Source organism: Panthera leo, chromosome B1 (assembly GCF_018350215.1).
Source record: "Panthera leo isolate Ple1 chromosome B1, P.leo_Ple1_pat1.1, whole genome shotgun sequence".
NCBI lineage: Eukaryota > Metazoa > Chordata > Mammalia > Carnivora > Felidae > Panthera > Panthera leo.
The window spans coordinates 85600707-85625462 of record NC_056682.1 but is presented as its reverse complement, the minus strand read 5'-3'; the positions used below and the strand labels follow the sequence as shown (position 1 = coordinate 85625462).

The window sequence follows — 24756 nt, the reverse complement described above, 5'->3', positions numbered from 1 at the left end:
TATACAGTTCTAGTTTCACCTGTTAGGAACCACAATTAAGCACTTTTCTAGACCAAATTCTCAAAAGTATTTTTCATCACAGGACCCTGCCTCTCTTTAATGGAGGCTACCTTGAGACCAACTGAAAATAAGACTGCTCTGGGAATGCTACACCCAGATTATCACCGCAGGCCTGGATCCCTTTGTGTGGCTTAACCAAGTGGCGGGGAGGTCTTGATGGGCTTACCACCCCCACCTCCCGCACCTCAAAAATAAAACAATCCTTTTTTGTTATTCAGGGTACAGAGGCACTTGGCTCTTCTAATCCTTTGAGGTTCCTAATACTGGTGTTTATTCCATCTCTGCTTAGAGACTAGTAAATTCTTTCTTGTGATGCCTTGCTAAAAGCACCAAGGACCAGGCAATTCATTGTACATTCTGACTTTTCCAACTGCTACCCATAGAGCTATCATCTCAGTAGGTGACAAAATGTTACCTGAGGGGAGCCTGGGTAGCTTGGTCGGTTAAGCGTCCGACTCTTGATTTCAGCTTAGCTCATGGTCTCCCAGTTTGTGGGTTTGTGGATTCAAGTCCTGTGTCAGGCTCTGTGCTGACAGCATGGAGCCTGCTTGGGATTCTCTGCCTCCCTATCTCTGCCTCCCCCCACTTGCATGCACTCTCTTTCTGAAATAAACATAAAAATATTTTTTAAAAATGTTACCTGAAATACAAGTCCTACCTGCTTGTCGTGTGAATGGTAAATCAATGCTATACATTGTTTTTCTTGTAACAGTATCCTACTTCAGGCTATCAATTTCTGTATTAGAAATATAGATGTGCATCTCAACAATAGCCAAATTATGGAAAGAGCCTAAATGTCCATCAACTGATGAATGGATAAAGAAATTGTGGTTTATATACACAATGGAATACTACGTGGCAATGAGAAAAAATGAAATATGGCCTTTTGTAGCAACATGGATGGAACTGGAGAGTGTGATGCTAAGTGAAATAAGCCATACAGAGAAACACAGATACCATATGGTTTCGCTCTTATGTGGATCCTGAGAAACTTAACAGAAACCCATGGGGGAGGGGAAGGAAAAAAAAAAAAAAGAGGTTAGAGTGGGAGAGAGCCAAAGCATAAGAGACTGTTAAAAACTGAGAACAAACTGAGGGTTGATGGGGGGTGGGAGGGAGGGGAGGGTGGGTGATGGGTATTGAGGAGGGCACCTTTCGGGATGAGCACTGGGTGTTGTATGGAAACCAATTTGACAGTAAATTTCATATATTAAAAAAATTAAAAAAAAAAAAAGAAATATAGATGTGCACAGGAACTGTGTCTAGCTTCTGACATAGACTCTCTTTGACCAAATTTTAAGCAGACCTTTTCAACTGGGCCTCTCATAGGCCCTGTCTTTGGCCTATTGCCAGTTTCCAAAAGAATCCTGCTAAGTCAACTTAGAGAGGATTCCCTCCGCCGCCCCACCCTCTGTATCTGATCACCTTGGTCTGCCTCCAGCAAGAATCGCATTAAGTCAGTTTAGCAAGCATTCCCCTACTCTTGGTGTCTCCTCTTAGCAGTTTTCCATCTATGAACCCTCCCCGCATTCTGCTCAATGACTTTAAATTGCCAGCCATCTTTACTGTATTTGGAGTTGAGCAAAGTATCTCTCCCCTACTCTGACAGTCTTGGGCACCTATTGTAGCTAGAACAGTCTTCCTCACTGTCTTAACAAGTGTCAGGATACTTTTTTCTGTAATACTTCTAGTGTAAATGCCGGTGGAGTGATGATTGGCAGGGAAAATGAGCATATCCCTTTTCCTCAGTGGCCCCCAGTGGGACTTCCCTCAATACTGATAATATTCTATCCAGAATTTGTCCTCTCTGTATTCCCTTTGGACTTTATTTGTAGCAAGTTAACGATAGATCACAATCCCTCATCTGGAATTCTTGGGACTAGATGTTTCAGAAATTGGACTTTTTCAGATTTCATAAAGTATTATATTGTTTTAGGCAGCACTTGTAATCCAACACATTTACATTTTTGTATCAAATATATGAATTTAATAAGCATGATAAATGCTATAAAAAGCCTGTCAGGGAGGTCAGGTTTGGTTGCCAAATGAATTTTGGTGTCAAACATGAAAACACTTTTGCTTTTCACAGATTTTTTTTGACTTTTTTGAATTGTATGTGTAGCAACAAAAATTTTTGCAGAAAAGTAACCAAAATCATCTAAACATGTAACCCCCACCAGTTTATAGTGTCACATTTCTGTTCCTGTCCATTACTCTTCCGTTTGATCTAGTCCTTTTTCCAAAAGATAAATGAGAGGTGAATTATAGAATCCAAAATTAACTTTGCAGTCCAAAGCAAAGCAAAATTGATCTTAATTCTTTAGAAAGTAAAACCTTTCTTCACTTTTCCCAGTAACTGTTTTTCTCTCTTTTGAGGTAACACCCTCTAGTGGTTGTCTGCAGGTATTTCTTCAATCTGAAATTATCAAAATTACCAGCAAAGACAAAGAGATTACTTAAGATCACTTGCAAATTATGAAAGAACAGAAAATATCATTACATTCAAGTTTGTTTAAGAATCCTAAGAGAGACGGGGCACCTGGGTGGCTCAGTCGGTTAAGCACCCGACTTTGGCTCAGGTCGTGATCTCACGGTTTGTGATTTGAGCCCCACGTAGGGCTCTGTGCTGACAGCTCAGAGTCTGGAGCCTGCTTCAGATTCTGTGTCTCCCTCTCTCTGCCCCTACCCTGTTCCCACTGTGTCCCTCTCTCCCTCTAAATAAACGTAAAAAAAAAACTTTTAAAAAAAGGTATTCAAGGAAAAGGAATCTATTTTAGCCTGGTCAAGTTAAAAAGCCTCTAAAAAGGCCAACTAAAATAAAGAAAAGCAAAATACACTTATTTTTCTTTATTAGAGAAAAGGATAAAATTTAAGTTATTTTTAAACAAAGTCAGATTAGGATGGTAAAAGGAAAAAAGCCATCTTGTTATTAAGGAAGACTCAATGCTTTGTCTACTGCATGGATCTGGTACACATGTTTGTATGGGTTTAAGTTTTGGTTAAACCTATCAGCCATGATACATCCACGGAGGGTACAGCCACAGGAAGTAAGAGTGAGCTGGCAAAACTGGTTGCTCAGATGTTAGCACTGCAAGCTCATGGGGTTTAACCAAACACTGAAGTTAAAATGAATCTGCAACCAAGAAAGTAAAAAAAAAAAAAAAAAAAAAAAAAAGCTTTACTCAATATTTAGAAATAAATGTTCACATACAAGACACTTGTTAGGCTAGAAGGTTTCCATAAACTTACGGAAGGATTTATGTCCTGAAGTAGCGGTTTACTTTTGGAAACATTCTCTAGAATCACTCAGTATGTCTAGTTCATTTGGACATTCCAAATACAAAGTAAGAAAGGGAGTCCTTGCCAGGTTTTTTTGTATAAAGTTCAGGTAGTATTAAATAAATACAAAATATGGTTAACTATGTATTAAGATTTTCTACCATCAAATTATGAAAGTCAGTACACAGCAAAGAGAATAAAGCACCTATTTTCACTCTCTAAAATAAGGAGTGAATAGTATTACTGGCTGTTTGGCTTAATTTTAGTAAAAAAGAGAAGTAAGACACTCATTTTACTTATACATACGCTCTAACTATACTACTGGGGAGCAGGCTGTATGGGAACTTGGCTGGGGCTTGCCCAAGAATGGGGGTGTATATGTCCATGAAGAAATCCAAAATACTACCCAACTAGTGTGATATTACCTAACTAGTTCCCTAGATAGCTAGCATTAAAGTGGTTCTGTGGTCTCAAAGATTCAGATCCTCTTCCAAAGGGCCTAACCTGTTCCCCAAACATAAAAAGTTCTTAAAATATTTTAAATGGAATGACACAGCTCCACTATGATGCACTTCTGTGATTTCTGATAACTACTTTAAAAAGAGGAGCAGAGTGCTCGCTTCGGCAGCACATATACTAAAATTGGAACGATACAGAGAAGATTAGCATGGCCCCTGCGCAAGGATGACACGTAAAAAGAGGAGCAGTATCTGCTATCTACCTTAGAGACAGCTTTGAAGCCAGATGATATAACAGACTTAAAATGGATTTGAATTTCAGGAAAAAAGCAAGATAAAAATACAAAGCATGATAATTGATATTAGAATTTCTTAATGACAAGAAAAAAGAAAATAATTTCAAGCCCTCCCCTCAATAATTTTCCTATTCAAGAGGGTATAATTTAAAAAAGAAAAAATGTTTAAATTTTCTTTTCAAGAGTGATATATGCATAAGCAATCTTCTGAGCAGGGTAAAAGCCATTCTGGCATAAAACAATTATAAAAGCTGAAAAAACATCTGTACACCATTTTATTTTGATGAAGCTATTATCTTTGTATTCAGATGTAAAATACGATGCACTATTAACCAGTGATTCTACGAATGACACTTAGACATTTGTTTTGTTGGCTCATCAACAAAACACCTCTTTAACGGAATCTATAATTTAAGCGAACAATGGACCATAACTATAATTTGACACAACTAGGCAAATGGGGGCCACATACGACACTTTCAGTTGTTGATAGAATCAAACAAGCATACAGAAACTTTATTGCGTTTAGCTCTGTACAACAGAACACACTCTCGTTTTCGTTGTACAACTGCCGGTTATATTGTCGTCGAGCTGTTTTAAGAGGAAATTCCAATAACTGATTTTCCAATAGCCGTGAAGCTGCTGCATATTATTTTGCTCTGTACAAACCAAAACTTCTTTCTCCAAACTATTAAAACTCTGTAACATCTAATGACATTATTCTCTTAAATCTGATATACAACGTGCCACTCTTTTTTATTCTAAATTCAAAGACCAGGTAACTTCAAAGTTTGGTTTTTTTTTTTTTTTCTCCTGAAAAGAAAGACTAAAATAAATGTCTGAAAGAATAACATTGCTAGGTATTAGAAAAATGTGCAGGTGACTCAAGTTCAGATATGGCACACTGATTTTAGAATGCCAAATATCTCGCTCACGAATTAAAAATACTTGAATTTAGTTTATTCCTTTCGCACTCTTCTTTTGCGTACTGACTTCACTGGCCCATCTCCAGATCCTGTGCTCTCATCTGCTTCCTTCATCTGGAGAAAGAATTATGCAAATGTTTATTTTCATACAATGGGTAACTGGTAGATAGTAGTAAATATTTCTTATTCTTTAAAATGTAACAATCAAACGCTACCTTATATGTGTTCTTTAATTCATGAAGCTGATCAAAAATGTGTACATAAATTAATGTGTTTTGTTCATCTTTTGGCATGATTACATTTTAGAATAACTCTGCTTACCAAATATGCATCTGACAAGAAATACTGCTAACAACTCTACTCATGATTTTATTTTATCATTTAGAATTTAATCTCAGTGTCATAGTTAACTAAAGGTTGTATGACATTTTCATTGTGGGATAGTCAACACTAACTTCATCACAATAGTTCCATAAGTAATGAATTGCTGAGCTGGATTTATAGAGACTTTTTCAGAACTTCTGGCATACAGTACTTTGAGAAAAATTAGGAGGCAGAAAAGGAAACATCAGGTTTATAATTTGGGGTTTTTCTTTCCTTATCCTTCCAGAACAAGCATTCATACATGAATTAAACTCGTGTAACAAAATAAAATAATGAAGGGGGCGCCTGGGTGGCTCAGTTGGTTAAGCATCTGACTTCAGCTCAGGTCATGATCTCATAGTCTGTGAGTTTCAGCCCTGCATTGGATGATCTCGAGCCCTGCTTCACATGAGCCCTGCTTCTCTCTCTCTCTCTCTCTCTCTCTCTCTCTCTCTCTGCCCCTTGTGGGATTCTCTTTCTCTCTCCCTCTCTCTCTCTGCCTCTCACTCATTTGCGCCCGCTTCTCAAAAAAAAAAAAAAAAAATGAAGGTATTATATGGTGTTATACAAAACACTACTTTTCAAGGTCATACTATATAAAAAGTTGGCTAATTTTAGCTCACTGACATAAAAGAAGAGTAAAAGACAAAGACGGAATTCAGTTTTTTTTTTTTGTTTTGTTTTATTTTTCTAAAAGTGAGAGAGCAAGCAGGGGAGGGGCAGAGAGAGAAGGAGAGAGAGAATCCTAACCAAGCTCCACGCCCAGCATGGAGCCCAACGTGGGACTCGATCCCACAACCGTAAGATTGTGACCTGAGCCAAAATCAAAAGCCAGATGCTTAAACCGACTGAGCCGCCCAGGTGCCCCAAGATGTTTTTAAAGGTGCACAAAATATTTTGTGAAGCAAAATATAACTAGACACATATTCAAATGAATGAGTGCAAGTATTATTATTAAGAGAGTGACAGGTGAAACAATGACTGTTTAAAATCCTATCCTGGAGGAAATTATCTTCACCCAGCTTCCTCTAGATACAGATATTCAGACCAAGGTTCCCCTAAAACCTCAAGAGGCAATGAAGACCAGTCACCAAGTATATATACTGAATAAGCTTTAGAAAACAGGTAACGATGAAACAAGTTGGAGAGATTTCTTCAAACTCACAAAATAGAAACTTTATGTCATCCCATGTAGTAGACCAGGCAAAACTGCGCTTTTACCCTACCAGCACTGAGTAATGAGGGTGGTGAGGACGGTGACTGGGGTAAGATCACGTAGCTCCTAAGGGCTAGCAAATAGAGAAAATAGGCCTTTGGTACATGCTGGGCAAAAAGAGAAAGCTCTGGTTCTGACTCATATCCTGGATGGTTTCGGATTCCATAACTGCCTAAAAAGAGGCACTGTGGAAAGTTCTGTTATATATCAGGATACAAAAAGGGGTAGAGGGGTAGATGGATCAAATTAATGGGAAAACTAGTTTATTAAAGCTTTGAAAAAAAACAAACAAACCACCGTATCAGGCAGATAGTACTCAACTACCCAATGAATGAAATATTACAAAATGTGACAATAAATTATCCAGACAAAAAGAATGTTTTATAATAGGTGTAAAGAAAACTGTCTTATAATAAACAGAATTACCTTTTAAATATTCAAGTGGTCTGTTTATAATCATTTTCAACAGAATACTTTAATGATAAAGTCATAATATTTTACAGATGCAGCTCTCTGGATTTTGTAAACCCCACCCTTTATGCTGTTTCTTATCAGGGGTTAAGATGATTAAATTATTTTCTTGCCTTCTTTATGGATACATTTTTTTTTTAATGTTTATTTATTTTTGAGACAGAGAGAGACAGAGCATGAATGGGGGAGGGTCAGAGAGAGGGAGACACAGAATCTGAAACAGGCTCCAGGCTCTGAGCTGTCAGCAGAGAGCCCGACACGGGGCTCGAACTCACGGACCGGGAGATCGTGACCTGAGCCGAAGTCGGACGCTTAACCGACTGAGCCACCCAGGCGCCCCTATGGATACATTTTAAAAACAATATGGAGGCTCCTATGAAACCTGGGAGAAACACGGAAAAAATTCTCCACAAACCAGACTGCTTTTACTAAAATAGTTTATGGATAACAGTCATACATAAAAAATGGTTTATCTTCCATTAAAGAGCTGCTTACCTCATCCTCTGATCCAGGTTTATTTGATTTATTACCTTCTTCTTGTCCTTCAATGATTTCGATTTCTTCTTCACTCTTTTCCTCAGGTTCACCTTCCTCTTCTAGAATATAGATTTTTATTACAGGCAAAGACTTGAATTAGAATTTTGCTACTGAGAAGTATTGAATGTAGTAAGGGGGATTTATTTAGATTCCAATATTTAAAAGCAATTTCTACTATTAGAAATTTCTAAAAATTAATGCAAATACTCATTATTTTACCATATTTTATAAATAAATCATCATATTTGAGGGAAGGGACAGGCTTAAGAAATTCTTAAGCATTTAGTTTACATGTAATATGAAAAGCAAATATATCTGTGTGTATGTGTATATATATGGACACACAATGTCATATATATAATATATGTAAATATACATGTGTGTGTATTTTTTTGAGAGTACGATTTTTAAGTCAACTCTTTCATCAACTCTTAAGTTAAAAACAGTGCACAAGGCATAATTTAAGTTGTAGGGGGCTCAATCTGGAACCTGACTTGGGACACCTGGCAAATATCAATAGTTTTATTTCTACCTAGATGAGTGAAAGAAAGTCTCAATGGAGACCCACCAAAAAGCCTCAGTTCTTCAGTTCTAACATCTTTAGGAGTTTAGTGTAGGGTGGGAAGGAGACATATAATTCAGCAATCCTTCTGGGACATTAAATTACTCATTCTGTATGATAGACTATCTGATAGACGACAGCCACTGAAAGACTTGCTATTGAATTTGTTCCCGCAATCACCTGCCTTAAACCTAGTCCTCTCCTTCAGAGGCTGTGCTCTCTGTACCTCCCATCTCATCTATGTTCTTGGAGGTAAGAAAAGTCCCTGCAAAAAGCTAGGACACACTGGATCCAGGCTCCCAAGCAACTGAAAGATAGCTAAATCTCTTTCTTCTTAGAGAACAAAATCGGTAAGCAGATGGCTATCAGGGTGCAAACCCAGGCCAGGGGCCATCACTCCTCTCTGCCCCAGGCATGCACCTTCTGGGGATTCAGAAGGTACATATTTGACAATAAGCAAGTGCAACAGCTATTGTCTACTAGATAATCTGCTCTTTTTACAAGCTTTGCTGTGGGGGTGGGGGGTGGGGTGGGAGGGAAGGACTCCTGTTATAACTTGATATCATTATCCTACCTTTTTTAAGACTTTCACCATCACTTTGCTTTTCTTCTTCTCCCAAGTCGACTGGTTTCTCCAGGATGGCTTTCTTTTCCTTCACTTCTTGCTCTAGTGCTCCCTTTGTTTGTGGTTTACATATGTCAGTTTTTTTATACTCTGACTCTTCATATTTTTTCTGTAGTAGTTTAACAGAAGCTATTTTTAGTGAAAGCAAAGCCCTATTTTTTAAAAAGTTTTTTTTTTTTTTTTTTGCAATAACTGATATTAAACATAGTGAACACAGTAAAAACTTACAGGAAATTTATTTAGCTTACTACTCTTAAGAAATCACTTGCTCAATTCATAGAACCCCTGCATACTAAGAGATTTATTTTAAGTTGAACGAAATTCAATTTCTTTACCTTGACTTTTCTTGGCCAACAAAATAAAGCAATTAATGCTACTGGAAGCCCTGCCGTCACAAGATAAATGAGCCAAAGCCATGGGCGCTCTTCGGCAGCTACCATTAACTGTTTAAATACACCAGGCTATAGAAGAAATAGGCATAAACATGAAATTCAGATTTTATGAACATTCATTAGGAAATGCAGTCTATTAAAAACAACTTATTTTATGTAGGTGTTTCATATTAAGGAGTGATGAACTTCTAAGCGAAAAATACTTTATTTTCCCATCTTATGCACTGCACAATTTAAACTCTATTAGCATGTATCACTGTTTGAAACTTTGTAGTAGAAGATGTTACTATGTAGGTAGAAATTACTAACTTACCAGCAAGAATTATGACAATTTTATTTTTTAGTAAACTTCAGGATAGAACTCCTCTCTATGGATGTATTCTCTTTCATTTAGAAGTATATAATGTTCTGATAACTCTTTATTTATTTATTTATTTATTAGAGAGAGAGAGAGAGAGAGAGAGAGCAAGGGAGAGACACAGAGAGAGGGAGACACAGAATCCGAAGCAGTCTCTGCGTAGTCAATGCAGAGCCCAATGCAGGGCTCAAACCCACACTGCGAGATCATGTCCTGAGCCAAAATCAAGAGTTGGATGCTTAACCAACTGAGCCACCAGGTGCCCCTCATTCTTTACTTTTAAATAACTTATTAATAAGATCAACCTGGGAATTACTGCGTTTTCTTTTTTATTAACAAATTTCATACAAAAGGAAATTGTTTCTCTTATTAAAATAAAATATAAATTCATTAAAAGCTTTAGTTAAGAAAGTTTCAAAGTGCAAATCTCTTTACCTACTCTTTTGATGGCTTTTGCTAATGTCCAAAGAAACCAAACGTGAGGTACTTTTCTTTACAGTAATTGATTTTAAAGATAAATTCTCCAAGATGCATTATGTTGAAATACTTAGCTTAATGTTTCTAAATAATGTTAAGATTTGGGTAAAAAATACTGGAACACAATTTAATAATAATAAATTTTAAAGTTCCCTGTACTCCTCTAAGTGAAAAGTAGTTACAATGAATAAAGAATAATATTTAGATTGCTGTTACTACTTAGGCCTTGAATTGATAAGGTGACAAAGATATTAAGTAGTATCCTTATAAATAGCAAGTAAGCAATTAAATCACATTATGCTATCATAATTTAATGAATGAAAAATGTACACACATACAGTTCATTATATAGTTCATGATGAAGTTATAGTAAAGCTAACTATTTTACCTACATAAAATTATTTAAGTATATTTCTTTGGCATTTACTAATGACTACATATTTATTTACCTTTTAGGGCCATTTGTATAACCTATAACCAGGACGAAGTCTTATTATTATTCTATGGTAAATACTGTACCTCATTAGCATTTGCTATCATTATTTTCACTCCCCAACCATCTGCAGCCCAGCGATCTGCTATTTCCTTTTCTGAACAGATAATAAAATTATCAAAGTAGATATTAGAGGTCATAGACCAAAGCTCTAAACCAAGAGCACGGAAAGAAGTCAGAAGAAATGGATGATCATCCTCAAAATAATCTGGGTTAGGAATTTTTCGAGGACTCCAGATTCCCTGGAAGAAAAAATAATTAAAGACATTTTCAAATAAAATAATGTCATTATAAATGCTATTCAAGAAGTTGTTGCTGTTGAATGAAATCAGCAGTACTATTTGGAGAAAAAAGAAAATCTTATCTGATGTTAATTCATCAGCAAGTCATTGGAAAGAAAAACTTTTCTTCTCATTCTGTACACAATATTCCCTATGAATAAAACTGACTTTAAACTCCAAAAACGGCAAAGTGAAAATCCAATACACAATGAAACTTGAGTAATTAAATTTCACAAGTGATACCATTTTAGACAATATTTTTTACCTTTAGCAAAGTTATTAAAAGCAAGAAGTCATTAAAATTGCCCAAATCAGAGAGATTACTGTATGCTAAATATGAAGCCATTCCTTTAACATATACCAATGATGGGTATGGATATGTTTTTCTGCACCTCAGAAAAAAATTCAACATAAAAGTTCCATTAAATCTTAAATGATTAAACTCAGCCAAATCAAAATAATTCAACAATATGATTACTGACTCACTCACTCTTCCATCATGTATGTCTATTCTGCACCAGGCACTATGCTAGATACTAGGGATAGAGTGATGATCAAGAGAGACATGGTTCCTCTATTATTAAATTTAAAGTAGTGAAAGAGACAGACATTTAAAAAGTTACCAAAATAAGCATTCTGTAATAAATGCTATGAAAAAAACCTCACAGGAAACAATTAGAATATGCAATTGCCTATGTATAATAAATGTTAGAAAATGTCAATGAATAATTAGATAAAACTACAGGGTTAAATGCATAACATAGAGATTCGACCCCAAAATCCAGGTACACTCAAAAGACATCTGATATTATTGAAAAAAAGCCAAAGTTTAATAACACCAGAAAATAAGGAGCACATCATTTAAGCACAGGCATCAATTACTAAAATGTACAATGTGAGGTCTCCTGATCAGAACTCATTTCTTATATTTAATTCTAAACTGGAACTTGGTTCCAGAGTGATCATCGATTAACAGAGAAAAATATAGTATGAAGTGACTGATGTTTAGTTCTTAATATTATTCCTCCAGAAAATTACATAAAGAATATTTTACTTTTTTTTTTTAAAGTAGACTATGCCCAACGTGGGGCTTGTACTTATGTGACCCCAACAGTCACATGCTCTATGCACTGAGCTGGCCAGTGCCCCAAGAATACTTTACTTTTTTTTTTTTTTAATGCAGACTTAGACTCAGTAGGTTTGAGACCTGAGATTCTGCATTTCTTTTTGTTTGTTTATTTATTTAAAAGTTTATTTATTGTGTGTGAGAGAGAGAGAGAACGAGTAGGGGAGGGGCAGAGAGAGAGGGAGAGAAAAAGAATCCCAAGTAGGCTCTGCACTGTCCGTGCACAGCCTGATGCGGGGCTCAAACTCATGAACCCATGAGATCATGACCTGAGCTGAAATCAAGAGTTAGACGCTTGATCCACTGAGCCACCCAGGCACCCCAAAGTTTATTTATTTTGAGAGAGAGAGAGTATGAGCAGGAGAGGGGCAGCGCAGTCCTAAGCAGTCTCCATGCCCTCAGCACAGAGCCTCACACGGGGCTCGATCCCACAAACCATGGGAGATGGACCCCAGCTGAAATCAAAAGTCAGATTCCCAAATGACTGAGCCACCTAGGCGCCCCAAGAGTACCTTACTTTTTTAAATAAATTAGGGGCACCTGGGTGACTCAGTTAAGCGTCTGACTTCAGCTCAGGTCATGATCTCACCGTTCATGAGTTCGAGCCCCGTGTCCGTCTCTGTGCTGACAGCTCAGAGCCTAGAGCCTGCTTCAGAGTCTGTGTCTCCCTCTCTGTCTGCCCCTCCCCTGCTCACACTCTGTCTCTTTCTCAAAACATAAATAAACATTAAAAAATGTTATAAATAAATTAGTTGGAGTCTATTTTCTTTTTTTTAAGTTTCTTTATTCTGTGGGAGAGAGAGAGAGAGAGAGAGTGACTGTGCACATACTGGGGAGGGACAGAGAGCAAGGGAGAGAGAGAATCCCAAGCAGGTTCTGTGCTGTCAGTGCAGAGCCCCATGTGGGGCTTGAACTCACGAACCTTGAGATAATGACCTGAACTGAAACAAAAGCCGGACACTTAACCAACTGAGTGCCACCCAGGCACCCCTCCTTTGGCTTAAGATAGCTAAAGTATACTATTACAAATCAAATTTCTAAAAGTTAACACAGCATTATCAATAACTAAATATATAACAGAAATATCACAGCATTTTAAACTTTACTATGGAATTGGAAGAAGTGGGTTATTACCTGGTAGTTAGGATTATCTATCATTGGAGGTCTCCACACTCCTTTGTATTTGGGGTTATCTATCATGGGAGGTGTCCACTCACCACACCCAATTTGACATGCTGGATTAGAAATACGAGGTGCCTCCCATTCTCCATCCATGTCTTCATTCCTTAGGAAATTAGAACAAAGCAAATATAGTAACCTCACGTCTCTCCTGTCAGCCAGTCAGTAACAAAAAGCAAGTAAGAAATGGATGAAATTGACAGCTGAGGATGAAGAGTGTTTACCAGTCATCAGGTTTCTCAGCATTAGGATCTGGAATAAATTTTGGTTCATCATCAAGCCAGCCATCAGGCTTCACAGCACTTAAATCTTCTATTTGGGCAGGTTCACTTTCATCCCTGAAAATACAGTATTTTGTGCCAAGTATTAGTTATTCAAAACGTTTAGAAATGCATATGTTACAGAAGTCAGAAGATACCAAAAGGTATTTCCTACCCTTCTGTCTTTGTGTCTACTATCTCCCCCTTTTCTCATCCACCAAAATCTTCTGCTAACTTGTTACTTTCTTATGTATATATTCCCTGTTGTGCCCCATGCATACACGCACATAGGTATATACTGGGTTTTTTTATGCAAATGATAGCATTCTATACAGAGTATGTTTTTGTTTACTTAAAAACTCATCAATTCATCAACAAACACATATTGGAAGCCTACTATGTGCCAAGACTGCTCTGTGAGCCCTGTTTTATATAATATGTATCTGCTTCATTCTTAACTGTTGTACAGTTTTCTAATTTGTGGCTATACCATAATTTATTTAGACTAACTACTCTTGAGGGACATTTAGTATTTCTAAAAATTTACTATTACAAATAATTCTATAATGAATATCCTGGAATATATTAGAAATTAACATGCAATTAGCTGTCTGAATTGAAAATATTTTTTCCTGTTTCTCATGTATTTTTTGATATAGTTTATGATAGGTGTTTTTTTGGTTATACTCAAATAATTCATTTTCTGTGTTGAAATTTATTAATATTTTCTTTTATGATTCTTAAATTTTATGTCATATTAGGAAAGGTCTTCCTTACTCTAATATTATTCTTTTTTAAACTCTCCATATTTAATTCTATTACTTTTATATTTTCATTAAAAATTATACTTAGAAAATAAATTCTCAAGTATATAAACATAATCATAGTAAGTACTGAATAAAACTACTAGTATAATTTTCATCTTTATAGAAAAGTACAAATTTTAAACAAGAGGTTACATGTAATTTTTCAAACAGATCTACATAACAAAATAAACTCAAATAATCAACTCTCTATATGTAAAGACTTATACTTGCCTGCTATCAATTTTGAGTCTCTCAGGGCTCAGAGTAACGAGAATTTAAAATTTAAGGGAGCATTTCCTTTATCAGCTTATAAAACAAATTCTAACATGCATCACCAATCAGAAAGAGCTTATTAGTAGCAGTTTCTTTCATTTCAGGGCAAACTTACTTCCCAGGCTTACTCTTTATAGGTAAAGAAATATGAAACAATGGAAGAAAATCCACATGGAGGGAGGTACTCCTACCATTTCTGAAAGTATGAATTCATGAAAATTATGCATTAATAGTGGCTTTTTATTAATTAAAAAAAACCATACTGTTATTTCTTCCTTGTAGAAGTTACTTCCCTATGATACTATTTGCTTGAATGCAAAGACATTTTTATGATAAATCAGGATCTCTCTTTATCTACAAGAGAATTAACAAGGAAACACTTTTGGTTATCCAGGAGCAACACTCAATTTCTGAGTCAGTAGTAACCCCAATGTTTACACACAAGAGCTTGAAGAAACGGAGTCAACACTTTCTAAAATGAAGCAGAGAGAGAGAAATTGGCTTAAAAAAGTGAACAGACACTCAGTGACCTGTGAGACAACATAAAGCAGTCTTACATTTACTTGGTGTCCCAAAAAAAGAGATGGAGAGGCACATATAAATATTTACAGAAATAAAGGCTAGGAGGTGCCTGGATGGCTCAGTCAGTTGGTTGAGTGGCCCACTCCTGATTTTGGCTCAGGTCATGATCCCAGGGTCATGGGATTGAGCCCTGCATTGGGCCCCCTGCACTGTGTGTGGAGCCTGCTTAGGATTCTCTCTCCCTTGGCCCCATTCCCCCACTTGGCCGCACTCTCTCGCTCTAAAAGTGAAATGGAAAAAATACTGAAAAAAAACGAGGACAAATATTATCCAAAGTTGATACAAACTATACAGTCACATTCCAAAAAGCTGGAAAGCAAGGCAAGCATACACATACACACACACACACACAAACACACACACACACACACACACACAACCACAACCACGGCACAACACTATCTAATTGTTGAAAACTAGTAACAATAAATCTTAACACCAAACAGAAAAAAAAATTACATATTAGGTAAAGGAGAAAAAAGATGGGAATAACAACTGACTTCTCATTGGAAACAACGCAAGCCTCAAGACAACTCAAGAAATGACTTTAAAAATAATTATCAACCTATAATGGTGAAAACACCTTTCAAAAATTAAGGAAAACAGGGGTGCCTGGGTGGCTCAGTTGGCTAAGAGTCCCACTTTCGGCTCAGGTCATAATCTCACAGTTCGTGAGCTTAAGCCCTACTTCGGGCTCTGTGCTGACAGCTCAGAGCCTGGAACCTGCTTTGGATTCTGTGTCTCCCTCTCGCTCTGTCCCTCCCCTGCTCGTGCTCGCTCTCTCTCTCTCTCTCTCTCTCTCAAAAATAAATAAACATTTTAAAAAATTAAGGAGGTATCCGGGAAGATGGCGGCGTAGGAGGACGCGGGGCTCACAGCGCGTCCTGCCGATCACTTAGATTCCACCTACACCTGCCTAAAGAACCCAGAAAACCGCCAGAGGATTAGCAGAAGGGAGTCTCCGGAGTCAAGCGCAGACCAGAGGCCCACGGAAGAGGGTAGGAAGGGCGGCGAGGCGGTGCGCGCTCCACGGACTGGCGGGAGGGAGCCGGGGCGGAGGGGCGGCTCGCCGGCCAAGCAGAGCCCCCGAGTCTGGCTGGCAAAAGCAGAGGGGCCGGACGGACTGTGTTCCCACAGCAAGCGCGACTTAGCGTCTGGGAGGTCAGAAGTTAACAGCTCCGCTCAGAAAGCGGGAAGGCTGGAGGACAAAGGGAGGGAGAGCTGCTGAGCCCCCGGACGGCAGAGCTCAGCTTGGCGGGGAACAAAGGCGCTCACCAGCGCCATCTCCCCCGCCCATCCCCCAGCCAAAATCCCAAAGGGAACCAGTTCCTGCCAGGGAACTTGCTCGCTCCGCGCAAACACCCAACTCTGTGCTTCTGCGGAGCCAAACCTCCGGCAGCGGATCTGACTCCCTCCCGCTGCCACAGGGCTCCTCCTGAAGTGGATCACCTAAGGAGAAGCGAGCTAAGCCTGCCCCTCCAGCCCCCGTGCACCTTGCCTACCCACCCCAGCTAATACGCCAGATCCCCAGCAACACAAGCCTGGCAGTGTGCAAGTAGCGCAGACGGGCCACGCCACCCCACAGTGAATCCCGCCCCTAGGAGAGGGGAAGAGAAGGCACACACCAGTCTGACTGTGGCCCCAGCAGTGGGCTGGGGGCAGACATCGGGTCGGACTGCGGCCCCGCCCACTAACTCCAGTTATACACCACAGCACAGGGGAAGTGCACTGCAGGTCCTCACCACGCCAGGGACTCTCCAAAATGACCAAACGGAAGAATTCCCCTCAGAAGAATCTCCAGGAAATAACAACAGCTAATGAACTGATCAAAAAGGATTTAAATAATATAACAGAAAGTGAATTTAGAATAATAGTCATAAAATTAATCGCTGGGCTTGAAAACAGTATACAGGACAGCAGAGAATCTCTTGCCACAAAGATCGAGGGACTAAGGAACAGTCACGAGGAGTTGAAAAACGCTTTAAACGAATTGCAAAACAAAATGGAATCCACGATGGCTCGGCTTGAAGAGGCAGAGGAGAGAATAGGTGAACTAGAAGATAAAGTTATGGAGAAAGAGGAAGCTGAAAGAAAGAGAGATAAAAAAATCCAGGAGTATGAGGGGAAAATTAGAGAACTAAGTGATACACTAAAAAAAAATAATATACGCATAATTGGTATCCCAGAGGAGGAAGAGAGAGGGAAGGGTGCTGAAGGGGTACTTGAACAAATTATAGCTGAGAACTTCCCTGAACTGGGGAAGGAAAAAGGCATTGAAATCCAAGAGGCACAGAGAACTCCCTTCAGACGTAACTTGAATCGATCTTCTGCACGACATATCATAGTGAAACTGGCAAAATACAAGGATAAAGAGAAAATTCTGAAAGCAGCAAGGGATAAACGTGCCCTCACATATAAAGGGAGACCTATAAGACTCGTGACTGATCTCTCCTTTGAAACTTGGCAGGCCAGAAAGGCTTGGCACGATATCTACAGTGTGCTAAACAGAAAAAATATGCAGCCGAGAATCCTTTATCCAGCAAGTCTGCCATTTAGAATAGAAGGACAGATAAAGGTCTTCCCAAACAAACAAAAACTGAAGGAATTTGTCACCACGAAACCAGCCCTACAAGAGATCCTAAGGGGGATCCTGTGAGACAAAGTACCAGAGACATCACTACAAGCATGAAACATACAGACATCACAATGACTCTAAACCCATATCTTTCTATAATAACACTGAATGTAAATGGATTAAATGCGCCAACTAAAAGACATAGGGTATCAGAATGGATAAAAAAACAAGACCCATCTATTTGCTGTCTACAAGAGACTCATTTTAGATCTGAGGACACCTTTAGATTGAGAGTGAGGGGATGGAGAACTATTTATCATGCTCCTGGAAGCCAAAAGAAAGCTGGAGTAGCCATACTTATATCAGACAAACTAGACTTTAAATTAAAGGCTGTAACAAGAGATGAAGAAGGGCATTATATAATAATCACAGGGTCTATCCACCAGGAAGAGCTAACTATTATAAATGTCTATGCGCCAAATACCCGAGCCCCCAGATATATAAAACAATTACTCATAAACATAAGCAACCTTATTGATAAGAATGTGGTCATTGCAGGGGACTTTAACACCCCACCTACAGAAATGGATAGATCATCTAGACACACAGTCAATAAAGAAACAAGGGCCCTGAATGATACATTGGATCAGATGGACTTGACAGATATATTTAGAACTCTGCATCCCAAAGCAACAGAATATACTTTCTTCTCGAGTGCACATGGAACATTCTCCAAGATAGATCATATACTGGGTCACAAAACAGCCCTTCATAAGTTTACAAGAATTGAAATTATACCATGCATACTTTCAGACCACAATGCTATGAAGCTTGAAATCAACCACAGGAAAAAGTCTGGAAAACCTCCAAAAGCATGGAGGTTAAAGAACACCCTACTAACGAATGAGTGGGTCAACCAGGCAATTAGAGAAGAAATTAAAACATATATGGAAACAAACGAAAATGAAAATACAACAATCCAAACGCTTTGGGATGCAGCGAAGGCAGTCCTGAGAGGAAAATACATTGCAATCCAGGCCTATCTCAAGAAACAAGAAAAATCCCAAATACAAAATCTAACAGCACACCTAAAGGAAATAGAAGCAGAACAGCAAAGGCAGCCTAAACCCAGCAGAAGAAGAGAAATAATAAAGATCAGAGCAGAAATAAACAATATAGAATCTAAAAAAACTGTAGAGCAGATCAACGAAACCAAGAGTTGGTTTTTTGAAAAAATAAACAAAATTGACAAACCTCTAGCCAGGCTTCTCAAAAAGAAAAGGGAGATGACCCAAATAGATAAAATCATGAATGAAAATGGAATGATTACAACCAATCCCTCAGAGATACAAACAATTATCAGGGAATACTATGAAAAATTATATGCCAGCAAATTGGACAACCTGGAAGAAATGGACAAATTTCTAAACACCCACACTCTTCCAAAACTCAATCAGGAGGAAATAGAAAGCTTGAACAGACCCATAACCAGCGAAGAAATTGAATCGGTTATCAAAAATCTCCCAACAAATAAGAGTCCAGGACCAGATGGCTTCCCAGGGGAGTTCTACCAGACATTTAAAGCAGAGATAATACCTATCCTTCTCAAGCTATTCCAAGAAATAGAAAGGGAAGGAAAACTTCCAGACTCATTCTATGAAGCCAGTATTACTTTGATTCCTAAACCAGACAGAGACCCAGTAAAAAAAGAGAACTACAGGCCAATATCCCTGATGAATATGGATGCAAAAATTCTTAATAAGATACTAGCAAATCGAATTCAACAGCATATAAAAAGAATTATTCACCATGATCAAGTGGGATTCATTCCTGGGATGCAGGGCTGGTTCAACATTCGCAAATCGATCAACGTGATACATCACATTAACAAAAAAAAAGAGAAGAACCATATGATCCTGTCAATCGATGCAGAAAAGGCCTTTGACAAAATCCAGCACCCTTTCTTAATAAAAACCCTTGAGAAAGTCGGGATAGAAGGAACATACTTAAAGATCATAAAGGCCATTTATGAAAAGCCCACAGCTAACATCATCCTCAACGGGGAAAAACTGAGAGCTTTTTCCCTGAGATCAGGAACACGACAGGGATGCCCACTGTCACCGCTGCTGTTTAATATAGTGCTGGAAGTTCTAGCATCAGCAATCAGACAACAAAAGGAAATCAAAGGCATCAAAATTGGCAAAGATGAAGTCAAGCTTTCGCTTTTTGCAGATGACATGATATTATACATGGAAAATCCGATAGACTCCACCAGAAGTCTGCTAGAACTGATACATGAATTCAGCAAAGTTGCAGGATACAAAATCAATGTGCAGAAATCAGTTGCATTCTTATACACTAACAATGAAGCAACAGAAAGACAAATGAAGAAACTGATCCCATTCACAATTGCACCAAGAAGCATAAAATACCTAGGAATAAATCTAACCAAAGATGTAAAAGATCTGTATGCTGAAAACTATAGAAAGCTTATGCAAGTAATTGAAGAAGATATAAAGAAATGGAAAGACATTCCCTGCTCATGGATTGGAAGAATAAATATTGTCAAAATGTCAATACTACCCAAAGCTATCTACACATTCAATGCAATCCCAATCAAAATTGCACCAGCATTCTTCTCGAAACTAGAACAAGCAATCCTAAAATTCATATGGAACCACAAAAGGCCCCGAATAGCCAAAGTAATTTTGAAGAAGAAGACCAAAGCAGGAGGCATCACAATCCCAGACTTTAGCCTCTACTACAAAGCTGTCATCATCAAGACAGCATGGTATTGGCATAAAAACAGACACATAGACCAATGGAATAGAATAGAAACACCAGAACTAGACCCACAAATGTATGGCCAACTCATCTTTGACAAAGCAGGAAAGAACATCCAATGGAAAAAAGACAGTCTCTTTAACAAATGGTGCTGGGAGAACTGGACAGCAACATGCAGAAGGTTGAAACTAGACCACCTTCTCACACCATTCACAAAAATAAACTCAAAATGGATAAAGGACCTGAATGTGAGACAGGAAACCATCAAAACACTAGAGGAGAAAGCAGGAAAAGACCTCTCTGACCTCAGCCGTAGCAATCTCTTACTCGGCACATCCCCAAAGGCAAGGGAATTAAAAGCAAAAGTGAATTACTGGGACCTTATGAAGATAAAAAGCTTCTGCACAGCAAAGGAAACAACCAACAAAACTAAAAGGCAACCAACGGAATGGGAAAAGATATTTGCAAATGACACATCGGACAAAGGGCTAGTATCCAAAATCTATAAAGAGCTCATCAAACTCCACACCCGAAAAACAAATAACCCAGTGAAGAAATGGGCAGAAAACATGAATAGACACTTCTCTAAAGAAGACATCCGGATGGCCAACAGGCACATGAAAAGATGTTCAACGTCGCTCCTTATCAGGGAAATACAAATCAAAACCACGCTCAGATACCACCTCACGCCAGTCAGAGTGGCCAAAATGAAGAAATCAGGAGACTATAGATGCTGGAGAGGATGTGGAGAAACGGGAACCCTCTTGCACTGTTGGTGGGAATGCAAATTGGTGCAGCCGCTCTGGAAAGCAGTGTGGAGGTTCCTCAGAAAATTAAAAATAGACCTACCCTATGACCCAGCAATAGCACTGCTAGGAATTTATCCAAGGGATACAGGAGTACTGATGCATAGGGGCACCTGTACCCCAATGTTTATAGCGGCACTCTCAACGATAGCCAAATTATGGAAAGAGCCTAAATGTCCATCAACTGATGAATGGATAAAGAAATTGTGGTTTATATACACAATGGAATACTACATGGCAATGAGAAAAAATGAAATATGGCCTTTTGTAGCAACATGGATGGAACTGGAGAGTGTGATGCTAAGTGAAATAAGCCATACAGAGAAAGACAGATACCATATGGTTTCACTCTTATGTGGATCCTGAGAAACATAACAGAAACCCATGGGGGAGGGGAAGGAAAAAAAAAAAAAAAAAAAAAAAGAGGTTAGAGTGGGAGAGAGCCAAAGCATAAGAGACTGTTAAAAACTGAGAACAAACTGAGGGTTGATGGGGGGTGGGAGGGAGGGCAGGGTGGGAGGGAGGGCAGGGTGGGTGATGGGTATTGAGGAGGGCACCTTTTGGGATGAGCACTGGGTGTTGTATGGAAACCAATTTGACAGAAATTTCATATATTAAAAAAAATAAATAAATAAATAAATAAAAATAAAATAAAAATAAAAATAAAAAAAAAATAAAAAAAAAATAAAAAAAAATAAAATAAAAACCTCAAAAAAAAAAAATTAAGGAAAATAAAGAAATTTTCAGATACTTAAAAGTTGAGAGGATTCAATGACAGCAGACATGTACCACAATACATTGAGAGAATTTTTATCAGGCAGAAGATAAATAGTAACAGATGAAAATGTGTATCTACACAAAAAGAGTATCCTAAGTGGTAACTATGTGGGTAAATAAAACAACTTTTCCCCTAATAACTGTCTGACTAAAATATACTGAGTGAAGAATAAATGTGTGTGGCCTTCATAGAATAGATAGACATAAATGTATGATAATAGCACAAAGAATGGAGGAGAAAATGACAAGACCCTGATAAGATTAACTTAGACATAAAGTGATATAATATTAGTTGAGAGTAGACTGAAGTCAGTTAGAAATGCAAAATTCTGTAAACCCTAGAGCAACCACTAAAACAATAAACCACAGAGGAAAAGGCAATATGCCAACAGGAAAGAAAGAATACAAGACTAAAAATAAAATAAAACAAAATAACTCAATCTAAAAGAAGTCAGGAAAAATATTTTATAAAGTACCACAGAATATATGGGACAAACAACACAAGTGGCAAGAAAACAAGTATGTTTCTATCCAATCATATTAATAATTACATTAAATGTAGACAATTTAAAACACTCCAATTAAAACACACGAACCACATACAGGTTGCCTACAAGAAAATGACTTTAAAAACAAAGGCATATATAGGTTAAACAAAGGAAAATAATACTCAATGGAAATATGATTTAAAAGAAACCAGAAGTGTTTGTTGACTTAGTATGAGACTAAGTAGACATCAAGACAAGAGTATTACAAGAGTTTATAAAGAAGGATATTATTCTATAATAATAAAACGGTTAGTTCCTCAAGAGGTCATGAAGTACTACGAATAGAAGTAGTGACAGATCTTCAAATACATGAAGCAAAACTAACAGAACTCAAAGGGGATACCAATCCATCAAAAGATTTTAAAACTTTTCTCTCAGTAAGAGAATAGACTGAAAACCAGTAAATATGTAAATGCTTTCAACAACCCTGATGCAATTGACATTTGTAAATTTTCTGACCACAGAATTAAAAATTTGGAGTCAAAATGAAAATCGTATCTGGAAAATCCATAAATAATTGCCAACAAAGCAACACATATAAAAACACATGGATTAAAGAAAAAAATCACTAATGAAATTAGAAAACGGTATGAACTGAATGTTCTTGTAAGTGACATATATTTGTAAAACACACTTAGAGCAGTGTTTAGAGAAAATTTACAGCTGCTTCTGTCAGAAAAGATTTTCTAAATAAGGCCCCCCCCCAAAAAAAATGAAGCAAATTAAGTCCAAAGTAAGAAGAAGGAAACAAATAACAAAATTTAACAAAGGTCAATAGAGGGAAAAAAAATAAAACAAAAGCCAGTTCTTCAAAAAGGTCAATAAAATCAATAAACCTGTAGCTAGATTCATCAAAAAAACCCCACAAATTACCATATTATAAGTAAAATAAAAGTTATCAGCATAGATCATTATAGACATTAATGATGATAAGAGGTGCTGGCACAATTAGACATCCTTATTTTTAAAAATTGATCTTGATTTAGATCTCACACTACATACAATTAACTTAGAACAGAGTTTTAGTCAAAATTATTTGTCTAGGAAAAAAAAAAAGCAAATCTTTGTGGCATTCATTTGGGCAAAGATTTCTTAGGTAAGACAATCAAATCATGAATCATCAAAGACAAATACCTCACTGTTCCCGAGTTCAAGCCCCGTGTTGGGCTCTGTGCTGATAGCTCAGAGCCTGGAGCCAATTTCAAGTTCTGTGTCTCCCTCTCTCTCTCTGCCCCTCCCCTGCTTGCACTCTTTCTCTCAAAAATAAATAAACATTAAAAAAAAAAATTTAAGAATCCAGCAAATATAAAAAGGGCAACACTTGCTGACCAAGTGGACTGTAAGTTTAGTCTAGTATTGAAAATCAATCAATATAATTCACCATACTAAGCAAATAAAAGAGGGGCACCTGGGTGGCTCAGTTAGTTCAGTGTCTGACTCTTGATTTTGGTTCAGGTCATGATCTCACCATCACGGGATCGAGCCCTACATTGGGCTCCACGCGGAGCATGGAGCCTGCTTAAGATTCTCTCTTACCCTGTCCACCTCTTACTTTCTCTCTCTAAAATTTTTTAAAAAAGAAGAAAAGAGAAAACCCACATGGTCATCTCAATGCATGCACAAAAGTACTTTACAAAATCCAACACCCAATCATGGAAAAAACAAAACTCTTAGTAAACTAAGAAAAGAACTTTTAAAAATCATACTTAGTGGGGCACCTGGGTTGCTTAATCAGTTAAGCATCTGACTTCAGCTTAGGTCATGATCTTGAGGTTTCTGAGTTCAAGCCCTGTATTGGGCTCTGTGCTGACAGCTCAGAACCTGGAGCCTGCTTTATATTCTGTGTCTCCCTCTCTCTCTGCCCCTCTCCCGCTCACACTCTGTTTCTCTCTCTCTCTCTCTCTCTCAAAAATAAATAGTAAAACCATAGTTAATATTTACACCTTTGTGTAGTTCCCTCCTAAATGTACCAGGCAGAGTTAGTCTTGTGGCAAACAGAATACAGCTGAAGTGATGACACGTCACTTCTGAGATTAGGTTATAAAAAGATGTTACAAGCCCTGTGGCTGTGCTCTCTCCCCCTCTGGGGTCACTCCCTCTGGGGAGGGGGGGCATCAGCCACGTCATGAGCACACTAAGGAGAGGCTCAAGTGGCAAGGCACTGAAACTTCTTGACAACAGCCACGTTAGCCAGTTATAAAGCAAAGCAGATCCTCCAGTAGCCAGAGTCAGACCTTCAGATGAAT

At 38.0% G+C, this 24756-nt stretch overlaps 1 protein-coding gene and 1 non-coding gene across 2 annotated transcripts in view; one reads left to right on the top strand and one right to left on the bottom strand.

Annotated features, from left to right (window-relative positions):
• The first annotated feature begins 3951 nt into the window (after nt 1–3951).
• Nucleotides 3952–4058, top strand: LOC122218745. Its single transcript, XR_006202077.1, has one exon. It is a non-coding gene; the product is annotated as a U6 spliceosomal RNA (small nuclear RNA).
• Nucleotides 4059–4583: 525 nt separating this feature from the next.
• Nucleotides 4584–24756, bottom strand: part of CLGN (calmegin) — a 62574-nt gene continuing 42401 nt past the window's right edge. Inside the window, exons 9-15 of the mRNA XM_042935440.1 lie at nt 13324–13437; nt 13055–13205; nt 10540–10755; nt 9129–9254; nt 8743–8902; nt 7565–7665; nt 4584–5133 (exon numbers count right to left, since the gene is read on the bottom strand). Of these exons, the coding sequence (XP_042791374.1) occupies nt 5053–5133; nt 7565–7665; nt 8743–8902; nt 9129–9254; nt 10540–10755; nt 13055–13205; nt 13324–13437 (949 nt within the window). The 3' untranslated portion in view covers nt 4584–5052. The remainder of the gene's footprint in view (nt 5134–7564; nt 7666–8742; nt 8903–9128; nt 9255–10539; nt 10756–13054; nt 13206–13323; nt 13438–24756) is intronic.